Consider the following 13180-nt stretch of genomic DNA (forward strand, 5'->3'; position numbering starts at 1 on the left):
GTCTGGTCGTGGGGCCTGAACTCTGGGCCTGGGGGCTATCCCTCAGCTCTTCAGCTCAAGGCTAGTGCTCTACCACTTGAGCCACAGAGCCACTTCCGGCTTTTTTTTTTTCTGCTTATGTGGTGCTGAGGAATCAACCCAGGGCCTCATGCATGCAAGGCAAGTGCTCTACCACTGAGCCACCCATGGATGTGTCAAATATCTGTGAGCATGAAATACCTGAGTGGTCAAATACTTACTGATCATGCATAAGGCCCTGGGTTCATCTCCAGCAATGCAATGCAAAGAGAGGGAAAACGTGTACTTCCCTACCTAGGAAATCTACTGGGGTAAGCTTGCTTATTTGCTTTCTCTTTTTTTTTTCCATGGTTATGGGGGGCGGGGGGAATTGTTTTAGTGCTTGAACTCAGAGCCTGAATATCATCCTTTATCTATTTGGCTAAGAATAGTGCTCTACCACTTGAGCCATAACTCCAGTTCTTAAGGGGTGAGAGACTTTTCTGCTTGGACTTGCTTTGAACAGTGAATCTCAGATCTCTGTCTTGAGTAGCAAGGGTTATAGGTATGAATGACTAGCACCCATCTGGGAGTAACTTCTCAAGAAAGAATTAGAATAGATACAAACATTTATACAGCAAGATGAGAACTATAACCTTGTACTGACAAGCAACAAAAATCATCTAAGTAGACCCCTCCCCCTCAAGCGGGAATGTTTAAATATTTTTACCAAATATGTTACCTCAAAAGCAGCTTTAAAAAAAAACTGCCTAAAATGAAACCATTCATTTTGGCAGAGATTTTGTGTGTATATGTCTGTCTCTCAGTCCGTACTAGGGATGGGTTTCAGGGATTTGCTTATGCTTGTTTGACAGGTGCTCTACCATTTGAGCCACACATTCCATCCACAAAACAATTTTCTAAAAGATATGAAGATGCTAGGTATCAGACATAGTTCTATACAAGAGCAGTTGTTTTGTTCTGTGGTGATTTTCTGTTTTTCAAATGATTTTTTTCTTGGTGCTGTTTCTCAAGTTATCTTCATGATTCTTCCTTTAGATTAAACTTCAAGAATCTCCTGAAGACATGCCTGCCGGTCAGACACCTCACACAGTTATACTCTTCGCTCACAATGATCTTGTGGACAAGGTTCAGCCTGGAGACAGAGTGAATGTCACAGGTAAGTGAATGTCACATCTTGGGTTTTTGTTTATTTTTAACATCTGAGACTGGAATTCGAACTTGGTACCTGATGTTTTACTTATTGACTAGTGCTCTATCAACCAAGCCACACCTTCCCCTCATATCTTGGTTTTAATGCCTCTTTCAGTTCAGTCATTAGTTAATTGGACTGGAACTGGTTATGTTTGCCATCATAATTGCAGGTATTTGAGGGTTTTTTGTTTTTTTTTGTTGGTTGTGGGTCTTGTTCTCTGGGCCTGGACACTGTCGCTCAGCTCTTCAGCTCAAGGCCAGCACTCTACCACTTGAGCCGCAGCGCCACTTCCGGCTTTTTTCTTTTTGCTTATGTGGTGCTGAGGAATCGAACCCGGGGCCTCATGCATGCAAGGCAAGCACTCTACCACTGAGCCACCTTACCAACCCTCTGGTGGTTAATTGGAGACAAGAGTCTTATGGACATTCCTACCTGGCTTTGAATCACCATCCTCAGATCTCAGCCTCCTGAGTAGCTAGGATTACAGGCATTAGCCACCTGTGTCTGGCTCTCAGCATCTTCTTACACTAGGAAACCTTTCTGTTCTTCCCAGACTTGGATTTTTTTGTTGTTGTTGTTGTTGTTTTTCTTTCCTCCATTGTGGAGCTTGAACTGCAGGGATAGCCTGGGTGTTATCCCTGAGCTTTTTTTGTTCAAGGCTAGAGCTCTGCCACTTTGAACCACAGCTTTACTTGCAGTTTTCTCACCAGAAAATTGGAGATAAGAGTCTCACAGACTTTTCTGCTTGGGCTGGCTTTGAACCACAATCCTCAGATCTCAATCTCCTGAGTAGCTAGAAATGCAAGTGTGAGCCACCAGTGCCTGGCTCCAGACTTGGATTTTTATGGTCTTTGTGGTCACTTCTTGCCCCTTGCTATGTAGGTCTCAAATTGGTGCTTTTGGACTGTGAGAAAGTAGCTTCAGATCAGGTTGGTATTGGTAGGATTTGATCTGTGCCAGCAGATCAACTCTAGAGTTGATCATCTCCACTTATTTCTCAAATGTACATCTTAAATCATAATAGTGACTCATAGAGAAAGGTAGGGCAGAGCACCTTGCTTCCAGGCTGGGAGGCTGAGACAGACATATAGGTAGCTACAGCTCAACACTGTGGTACATCACAAATCCAGAATCTAGATCCTGTCTCTTCTGCCAAAGATACCCTTTCCATGGCAGCATATGAGTATGTCAGACGTCTGTACTTTGGAGACATGTGGTCACTTGATCACTCAAGAGGGTCTCTTGGGGAATCTTTCTGCATTGGGGCCAGGAAGACTGGAGCCCATACATCCATCTGCTTGTCGGTCAAGCTTTTTGCTTTTTTCCTTCCCCCACCTCCCCGCCAGTACTAGAAATTGAACTCAGGGCCCTGCACTTGCTAAAAGCATTCTACAGCTATGACTGAGCCACTTAAACTGCCATAAATAAAATCAACTTTCTGTGTATGTGAAGTATAATCTCTTATAAGATTATTACATATTAGCTGGTTTTTATGTTTAAAATGAGTATTGCATTGACAGATTAAGTAAATAAATAACAGTGGCTTATGCCATCTATATGAAAGATCAAACTTTACTCTCAAAAAACAGCAGGAACAAAATCGCTCCGAAGCTAAAGCTTTCTGGTTTGAAATTCAAAGATAAGCATCAGACATATGTTCTGTTTTGTGTTTTGTTTTGTTTCAGTGCTGAGAGCCTTTGCACATGCTAAACAAACATTCTGCCACCCAGTTGCATGTGTGGTCTGTCCTGAGCTAGAAACACTTATTATAAAGTAAAAATAGTCATTTTTCTTTCACCTTTGCCCAGTAAGCTATTCTTGTTATCCATGACATAATTTTTAAAGTATTTAAACTTTTGTGGTTTATTTTCTTTCCAGTTTTTTAGTATACAGTTTAAAATTTTTTCTCCAGTCACATACTAAGATTTATATTCAGCCTAGGGAACTCATGGTACTATTTATTGAACACGATGATGAACTCAACCTTTTTTTGGGGGGGGGTCCGGTCATGGGGCCTGAACTCTGGGCCTGAGCGTTGTCCCTCAGCTCAAGGCTAGTGCTCTACCACTTGAGCCAAAGCGCCACTTCCGGCTTTTTCTTTTTGCTTATGTGGTACTGAGGAATCGAACCCAGGGCCTCAGGCATGCAAGGCAAGCGCTCTACCACTGAGCCACCTTCCCAGCCCTGAACTCAACCTTTTGATGAGCAGTCTTTCATTTCACCTCAGATGTGTACATGCTGTGCAATTATACTCAGATGGCTGCCCACTGTCAGAGCTAACAAGAGACAGAGACAAATATAATTTTAGGTTTCTTGTTTTCAGAGACCTAAATTCTTTCCAGCTTGGACTTGTACTGCTGCTATCTTCCCAGTTTGTCAAAACAGGAGTGGGAGTTTGCAGTATGGGACTGAGTGTTCAATCCAGGAGGTTCACCGAGCCAAAATGTACCAAAGAGATAAGAGATTGAGTGCTTATCTTGGTACTGCCAGTTATTTGTGCTGGCCATTGAGTCCTGACAAGAAAGAAGTTCAAAGCCAGGCGCCAGTGGCTCACGCCTGTAATCCTAGCTACTCAGAAGGCTGAGATCTGAGGATCGAGGTTCAAAGCCAGCCCGGGCAGGAAAGTTTTATCTCTAATAAACCGCTAGAAAACTGGAAGTGGTGCTGTGGCTTAAGCAGTAGAGCGCTCACCTTGAGCTGAAGAGCACAAGGACAGCGCCCAAGCCCAGAGTTCACGCCCCACAACCGACAAAAAAAAAAGAAAGAAGTTCAAGGAAAGTAAAAGTGTTATCTAGTGGTCACTGAGCTCTGAAAAGGAGAAATACAGAGGTTAAAAGTATGCTTTGTGGATGTGTCCTCAGGCATCTACCGAGCAGTGCCTATTCGAGTCAATCCAAGAGTGAGCAACGTGAAGTCTGTCTACAAAACCCACATTGATGTAATTCATTATCGGAAGACGGATGCAAAACGCCTGCATGGCCTTGATGAAGAAGCAGAACAGAAACTTTTTTCAGAAAAACGTGTGGAATTGCTTAAGGAACTTTCCAGGAAACCAGACATATATGAAAGACTAGCTTCAGCCTTGGCTCCCAGTATTTACGAACATGAAGATATAAAGAAGGTAATGGTGTATATGTTAACCTATGATCATATAATTTAACTATCAGTTCCTCCTAAATAGCTGTTTCCTGTTTAACAGAGCAAAGTGCTCAACCCCCTCTTTGTTGTTGGTTGGGAATTATAGATTTGTTACCTATGTACTCAATCTTGTACTGAAGCCACTCATGTTCCTAAATGTTGTTAGAGGCCACCCAGAGATCTGAACAGCAATTTATGTTCTGGCAGAGTGTATGGAATTCTCACATGCTTTTCTTTTTTGTGCCTCTCCTGGGTCATGAACTCAGGATCTAGGCACTGTCCTTGAGTTGTTTTGCTCAGGGCTAGTGCTCTACCACTTGAGCTACAGCAGCCTTTTTTTTTTTTTTGGAGGGGGAGGTGCTTAATTGGAGATAAGGGTCTCATAGACTTTCCTGGCCAGGCTGTCTTCAAACCATGATTCTCAGATCTCAGCCTCTTGAGTAGATGAAGTGAGCAACCTATGTCCAACTCACATGCTTTTTTGTGAAGAGTGTTTAGATTCAGAGTAGAAAAATATCCCTAAATTTTAAGTGAAATGTACTACTCAGAAGTAAGTGTTTTGCTGTGGACTTTTTTGTTGTTTTAGGGAATCTTACTTCAGCTCTTTGGTGGAACAAGAAAAGACTTTAGTCACACAGGAAGGGGTAAATTTCGTGCCGAGATCAACATCCTTCTGTGTGGTGACCCTGGTACCAGCAAGTCCCAGCTGCTGCAGTATGTGTACAATCTGGTCCCCAGGGGTCAGTACACATCTGGAAAGGGCTCCAGTGCAGTTGGCCTCACAGCCTATGTGATGAAGGACCCTGAGACCAGGCAACTAGTCCTGCAGACAGGTGCCCTTGTCTTGAGTGACAATGGTATCTGCTGTATTGATGAGTTTGACAAGATGAATGAGAGTACAAGATCAGTGTTGCACGAAGTCATGGAGCAGCAGACTCTCTCCATTGCAAAGGTGAGTCTCAGTCCTGGCTGCTTGACATGGATCCATTGGATATAAAGCATATGCAGAGCTGTACAGCCTTGCCACATCTTTTTTTGCTCTGTTACACACTGATGTGTAATACACTTAGAGCGTGAATTTGAACTGATAGAACTTATGCTGCAATTCACATGAGAGTGTGCCTTCTGAGAAGGACAGGACAACAGCGCATCTTCATCTAAGCTCAGTCCTAGTTTTAAATCACAGAATAGGGCATGTCCATGTGCAACTGAGGAAGTAAGTAAAGGTTATAAGGCTCTTAAATAGCAGAACAAATAAAATTTAGCTGGAGACAAGAAAAAGATGAGATGGATCTCATCCCTACTGGCCTTAGGGAGAAGCTTCTAACTGCTATTGTCTTTCATAGGCTGGGATCATCTGTCAGCTCAATGCACGCACTTCTGTACTGGCAGCAGCAAACCCCATTGAATCTCAGTGGAATCCTAAAAAAACAACGATTGAAAACATCCAGCTACCTCACACATTATTGTCAAGGTATTAAAAGTTTTTATTTATTTATTTTTGTCGGTTATGGGGCCTGAGCTCTGGGCCTGGGTGCTGTCCCTCAGCTCTTCAGCTCAAGGCTAGCACTCTACCACTTGAGCCACAGCACCACTTCCGGCTTTTTGCTTATGTGGTGTTGAGGAATCGAACCCAGGGCCTCATGCATGCAAGACAAGCGCTCTACCACTGAGCCACCTTCCCAGCCCTATTAAAAGTTTTATAAAGATAGATGTTTCTGTTGCCTCATTTACAGAATTTTCAGTGAAAGATTGCAAGAAATACTAAGGTTAAGCTAGCAATTCATTTTAATGCGAAGTGTTTCAGATTTGGTTAATGTGTGCTTTTCACAGCAAGGATTGTATTCTGTCTATAAGTAGCTAGCATCACAACATTGATTTTCTGAAGCCATTGGAGCATTTCCTTTCAACATCTTTTCAGGTAACATCATTTTTCCTTAGTTTGAAAGCTACTATTGATAGTCAACAGAGAACAGCTTTGCTATCATACCACTTATTTCAGGCCCACTACTCCTCATATTAATGTATTTCATAAATGGATTTTAGAATTTAAGTACTTTGTGTGTATGTGTGTGCTGGTGTGTATGCGCGTGCGTGTGTGTGTGTGTGTGTGTGTGTGCATGTGCGTGTGCTGGTCCTGGGGCTTGAACTTATGCGTGTGCGTGCGTGCGTGCGTGTGTGTGTGTGTGCATGCATGTGCGTGTGCGTGTGCTGGTCCTGGGGCTTGAACTTAGGGCTTGGGCTCTGTCCCTAAGTTTTGTATTCAGTGCTGGCACTCTACTACCACTTCAGCCACAGCCCCATTTCCAGCCTTTTTGGTAGCTAATTGGAGATAAGCTATGAAGTCCAGCTGGACTGGCTTTGAATCTTGATCCTCAGATGTCAATCTCCTGAGTAACTGGGATTACAGTCGTTATTCGCCAGCACCTAGCATTAACAGTTCTTTTTTTTTTAACTAAATAATTTTGTTTTATTGTTTATACTGCTAGGGATCAAACACAGAGCCTTGCACATACTAGGCAAGTGCTCTTTTACTGAACTATACCCCCAATCATCTACCATCTCTTGACAGTTGTATATATTGTCATTCAAATCTTCCAGTCTTCAAAGAAACATTTCCTAGAAGGTAGTCTTTTACTCGTTCTTACCTAGACAGACCAGAGGATAAGGGCTCAAGGTCCTTTGTCAGGGGTAGAGAACTGTTGTCCTTCAGAAGGCCCTTACTGGGTATAGGCTCACTGCAATCTGATGGCCCAAGGACTTTTAAGATCTGTTTGTGGATATGTTGGTGTCCCAACTGAGAAGACAATCTTTTCTTCGTATTTTCTCAGGTTTGATCTGATTTTCCTAATGCTAGACCCTCAGGATGAGGCATATGACAGGCGTCTGGCTCATCACCTGGTCTCACTGTACTACCAGAGCGAAGAGCAGATGGAGGAAGAGTTCTTGGACATGGCAGTGTTGAAGGACTACATTGCATATGCTCATAGTACCATCATGCCCCGTCTGAGTGAGGAGGCTAGCCAGGCCCTCATTGAGGTAACAAAGCCTGAGAAAAAAGGTTTTAGTGAGCCTGCTGTCCAAAGCATTGGTACAGCTAATTCATCATCCCATTTAAGCTACTAATATAAGACTAATATGCCATTTTCTTTTAACTACTTGTTTTCTTCAGCTACAAATTGATTTTTCCAAAGGTAAAAAGGCAAAGATTCATTTATGTTAAATGGTACACTTTTATATTTAAGTACTTGCAAGCGCAGTGATTCAAGCTCAAATATAGGTGATATGACTTCCTAATTTCTTTTTCTTTTTTCTTTTTTTTTTTTTCCCAGAGCTGAGGACCGAACTCAGGGCCTCGCGCTTGCCAGGCAGGCGCTCTTCTGCTGAGCTAAACCCCAGCCCCTGACTTCCTAATTTCTAACTGGGAAAGTTATCCAGTCACTCTAACATTCACTTGTTTGAAAACAAAAATGTATAGTATTTTATATTCATACACCTTTGTGCATGGACAGGCATGCACAACAGCATGTGGAGATTATTCAAGTGTTGTGATAAGAAGCTTCTGGTATTTAGAAAGTGTTTATGTCTTCACTAAGCTCCAAACATAAAGTGTATAAAGTGTGTTAATATTTCATTTGGACCCTGAAAAAAAAGTTTAGTTCAGTTTCACTTGTAACATCATTACAATCTCTTTACATGCCTTAACAAATGGATTTTTACCCAAAGTATATATACTAGATTCAGTGTGTAAACTGTTTTCATATAAGTCCCTCTAATTCATCTTTTCTTTACAACCTGCTCCTAATTCCACATGCTATGTCACCTTCCTCTGCTACAGTGTTCCATTCTATTCTAGGAATCATACTCGGAACCTTGAGTATACTAGGCAAGCATTCCACCATTGGAGCAACATTAGTTGCCCTCTGTTCTCTGTTCTTCATAAGTATAAAAGACTTTTCCAAGTCTTCCCAAAAGTCTCTGACCAGTGATGTACAATGTTATTGAAAACATCCAGGATTTACATGTCTGTCTACTTATCTATCTGTCCACCACTTGATAAGGCCCAGGCCCAGATCTAATTTTTTATTGCCCTCTGTAATTTCACAAGGCAGCCAGACAGAACTTTGGTTTATTTGCAGAGCACTAGTTGTTCAACCATGGCACTATAGTTCTTGTCAACAAGCAGTTTTCCTTTTGTTTTTTTCTACCTGCACTAGGCTTATGTAGACATGAGGAAGATTGGTAGTAGCCGCGGAATGGTTTCTGCATATCCTAGACAGCTGGAGTCATTAATTCGATTAGCAGAAGCCCATGCTAAAGTAAGATTTTCAAGCAAAGTTGAAGCAGTTGATGTGGAAGAGGCAAAACGTCTCCACCGGGAGGCTCTGAAGCAGTCTGCAACTGACCCCCGGACTGGCATTGTGGACATATCTATTCTTACTACAGGTTTGTTTGTCTGAACAAAACGTCTTTTGAAAATTGTACCAGGCACAGGTAGCTCATACCTTTAATCCTAGCCACTCAAGGTGCTGAGATCTAAGAGTTACAATTCAAAAACAGCCTAGACAGGGAAATCCATGAGACTCTTAGGTCCAGTTAATTACCAAAAAAAGCTTGAAGTGGAGCACTGCTCAAGTGGTAGAACTCTAGCTCAAGGATAGTGCCCAGGCTGATTTCAAGTCCCAGGACACAAAAAAATCTTACATGCTTTTGAATAAATTTCGGCACAGCCCCCTTATCTTTCTTGGCAGTGTTTATGGGAATTTGAAGGAACATTTGTGGAAATTTGAAACATCACTTCTTAATGGTTGAAACATTTTATTGATTTCTTTTTAATATCAGGAATGAGTGCTACGTCTCGTAAACGGAAAGAAGAATTAGCTGAAGCATTGAGAAAACTTATTTTATCTAAGGGCAAAACACCAGCTCTGAAATACCAGCAGCTTTTTGAAGATATTCGGGGACAATCTGACATAGTAAGTGTTTATGTGGGATTTTTTTGTTTAGTAATATTTTTTCTTTTTCCTTAACATTGTTGAGTTTGTTTGGGGAGGGAGTTGCCTTTATTTTCTCAAATAATATGAGTAAAAAGTTCAGATCAAAATTCATTAATATACCTTTTCAGATACTTGCATAACCTTTTGCAAATAATTACATGGGGCAAATGCAGCCTTTCTTGTTTCATGGGGGGGAGGGGAGGATGGCAGTATTCTATTTTTATAACATTTATTGTTCCTCGCTGCATTGACACCTTGAGAGCAAAGTTGAGTTGTAGTGTTAAGAGAAGAGGCCATACTGATTAAAAAAATGTGCAGTTTTCACATGGAGACTGGGGTGGTACTTTGTGACTGTACTAGTTAGGGGGAATTGATCTCTGAAGTACTTATTTTTCTTCTCTTCCCAAAGGCAATTACCAAAGATATGTTTGAAGAAGCCCTGCGTGCCTTGGCTGATGATGACTTCTTGACAGTGACTGGAAAAACTGTTCGCTTGCTGTGAAGCTGTTGGGAGCCATACTGCTTACATGCTGCTTGCTGCACCTGTTCACGTACAAGCGCAGGCTACAGGCCAGACAGTTGCTGCTGCCACTGCCAATAAATTCTGAAAGGCATTATTCAACTACATAAGTTTCCTAACCTGGATTCAATTTTTTTAGTAATTCTATAATGTTGGGGGCGGGGGGGGACTTCAGTATGTTTCTTAACGTGTTTCAATATTTTAATAAGTCGATCTATAAATATATACAGTATAGGTTATTTTCTTGATGTGCCTTTTTTTAGCACAGTAAGTGGAAGTGGCAAGCAGATTGTAGTTCTTGCACCAGAACTGTTTGTGGCAGTTATCAGTATACCTGAGGGTTTTCTTCTGGTTGTAGATTTGTTTTTGAAATGCTGTGGATAGAACTCAAGGCCTCACAAATTCTAGGAAGGTAATGCCCCTGAAGGATTCTCTGAAGGATTTAACAAAGGTGGTCAGGGCACATGGGTCTGTGTGAGGTAGTGAAAGGCTAGCACATTTCTTCCTTTTACAGTATTTGAGTAATTGCCTTTAAAGGCTTTTTTTTAATCCCCCATGGCTTCTTTTAGATGATAAATATGGTTCAAATCACTAGATTCTAAGTTTCCCTACTCTATCCTAATTTGTAAGACTTTTCTTTAAATAAAACATAGAAATAACACTTTGTTATTTGGTACTTTGTGATTAAGATAAAAGCTTTTCATTGTGGAACCTTCATAATGGTAAGTACATTGTCTATGATAAATATACAGTGGTTTTCATTTTGTTCATATCTTTGTGTGTATGTGTGCGTGTGCACGCGTGTGTGCACACGCACCAGTTTTGGGCTTGAACTCTGGGCCTGGGAGCTATTGCTCAAGGCTGATGCTCTTCTACTTGAGCCACAGCTCCACTTTCAGCTTTTTTTTCCAGTGATTAATTGGAGATGAAGAGTCTCACAGACTTTCATACCCTGGCTGGCTTTGAATCCCAAACCTCACATCTCAGCTTCCTTAGTAGCTAAAAATAAGGCAGGAGTCAGTAACACCCAACGTTTTCTTTTTATTTTTTTATGGGTTTTGAACTCTGCCTGGACAGAGTCTCTGGGCTCTCGCTAAAGGCTAGCACTCTACCACTTTGAGTCACAGTACTACTTCCACTTTTCTGGTGGTTACAGACTGGCTTTGAACAGTGATCCTCAGAATCTCAATCTCTTTAGTAGCTAGGATTATAGGCATGAGCTACCAGTACTTAGCTATATACAATACACTTTCTGGATATGGTTGTTGGTTTTGTTTTGTTTTTGTTGGGGGTCTTTTCTTTTTTGGTAGTGATTATTGCAGTCTGGACATTGCATTTGCTAGGCAAGCACTTTTCCACTGAGCTACATCCCAACCCCTTTCTTAAAATTCCTAGCTAGGCTCCAGTGGCTCACACCTGTAGTCCTAGCTACTCAGGAGGCTGAGATCTAAGGATCACAGTTCAAAACCAGCCCGGGCACAAAAGTCTATGAGACTCTCCAATAGAGAGTCTGGAAGTGGTGCTGTGGCTCAAGTGTTAGAGTACTCGCCTTGAGCTGAAGAGCTCAGGGACAGCGCCCAAGCCCAGAGTTCAAGCCCCATCACCAACCGCCCCATCACCAACCAAAAAAATTCCTAGCACCAAGGCTCTCATTGGTTTGCCTTGCTGTATTGACCCACTAATTTTATAAAACTTGAGCTGCCTCTAGTCCAGAATTTTGCTGGACAGAAATCCCATGAACTTCTAGCCAGGCTGGAGTTAGGCTTCAGTCCTCTAGGCCTCAACTTCCTGATTGGGATTGCAGACATGAGCAACTGTCTCCCACCTAGTACTTGATTTGAACTCAAGACTTGTGCTTGCTTGCTATTCAGATACATGCTCTATCACTTGAGCAATGGGCACAGCCCTTGAATTTTAAATTATACATGTAAACACTACTATTAGTAAGCTCAAACATTTAGCTCACTGTATGATTTAGCTTTTTTTCCTTTATAACTCAGAATCTATTCATCTCCTGTTTACTATAAAGGGCATGGGAATTAAAGACTTCCTAGCTTCCTTTTTGTGTTGTGTGCTGGCACTGTGTGGCCTGAACTGACTAGGCACTGTCCCTTACCTTTTTCACTCAAAGCTGATATCCTACGCACTTGAGCTGTACCTTCATTTCACTTATTTTGTTAATTGGAAATAAGAGTCAGATTTGCCTACCTGGCCTGCATTCTATCATTAAGTCTCAGCTTCCTGAATAACTAGGATTACAAGAGTGAACCACCAGTGCCCAGATCCCTGAGGAATTTAAACTCAGCCTGGGCACTGTCCCTGAGCTTTTTCATTCAAAGCACGGGCTCTACCACTTTAGTCTACAGCTCTACTTGCAGTTTTCTGGTAATTAATTGGAGAGGAGAGTCTCAGGGACTGCCCAGACTGGCTTTGAACCTTGATCCTTAAACCTCAGCTTCCTGAATAGCTAGGATTACAGTTGTGAGCTACTGGCACCTGGCTCTAAATTCTTAAAGTAGCTTTAGAATGCATGTTTTGAAGGAGGTCATAGAAAGGTTGGTGTGTCACTAAGTGGCATGGACACCTGTCCCCTAGGAACTTGCATACTTGTTACTAAGCTTCTAAATATAAAATGCCTCTATGTACCAACCTAACAGCCACCTTGTAGAATCATTCTCACAGTTTGGGGCATGAGAAATCCCATGATTCACTTGAAATCCCAAGCAGATGATGCTCGCTCTTCTGACTGGTATTGTTTTGGCATGTTAAATCTCTACCTGGGGCTTTTAATTTAGCCTAGTACTTTTGGACACTTTAAACATCCAAAATCCTGCAGACAAGTTTCTCTGTGCCTGTGGTTTGATTGGTGATCTGAAATTGCTCCATTGGGCAGAGAACTATGAATCTGTCGGCCAGTCTCACAACCACGGTGTTCTGAGACTAAAATATAATTCAGTTGAAGCTTTACAGTTTAAAGATAATCTTGTTTTTATTTTTTATTATTATTATTTTTTTTTTTTTTGGCCTGGTCATGGCATCTGAACTCTGGGCCTGGGCGCTGTCCCTCAGCTCTTCAGCTCAAGGTTAGTGCTCTACCACTTGAGCCACAGTGCCACCTCTAGCTTTTTTCTTTTTGCTTATGTGGTGCTGAGGAATCGAACCCAGGGCCTCAGGCATGCAAGGCAAGCACTCTACCACTGAGCCATCTTCCCAGCACCAGATAATCTTGTTTTTAAAAGGCCACCTTTGCCCTTGCCGCTCACAAAATGAACAGCACATATCACAGGAGTTACTACATAATCTTTTATGGGA

The 13180-nt window shown here is 41.9% G+C and overlaps 1 protein-coding gene across 1 annotated transcript in view; it reads left to right on the forward strand.

Moving 5' to 3' along the window:
- Mcm4 (minichromosome maintenance complex component 4) overlaps positions 1–10050 on the forward strand; it is a 17810-nt gene extending 7760 nt beyond the window's left edge. Inside the window, exons 9-16 of the mRNA XM_013009404.1 lie at positions 1057–1177; positions 4075–4334; positions 4938–5303; positions 5698–5825; positions 7183–7390; positions 8569–8797; positions 9194–9327; positions 9758–10050. Of these exons, the coding sequence (XP_012864858.1) occupies positions 1057–1177; positions 4075–4334; positions 4938–5303; positions 5698–5825; positions 7183–7390; positions 8569–8797; positions 9194–9327; positions 9758–9850 (1539 nt within the window). The 3' untranslated portion in view covers positions 9851–10050. The remainder of the gene's footprint in view (positions 1–1056; positions 1178–4074; positions 4335–4937; positions 5304–5697; positions 5826–7182; positions 7391–8568; positions 8798–9193; positions 9328–9757) is intronic.
- The last annotated feature ends 3130 nt before the right edge of the window (positions 10051–13180 follow it).

Source organism: Dipodomys ordii, unplaced genomic scaffold, assembly GCF_000151885.1.
Source record: "Dipodomys ordii isolate 6190 unplaced genomic scaffold, Dord_2.0 Scaffold9, whole genome shotgun sequence".
Classification (NCBI taxonomy): domain Eukaryota; kingdom Metazoa; phylum Chordata; class Mammalia; order Rodentia; family Heteromyidae; genus Dipodomys; species Dipodomys ordii.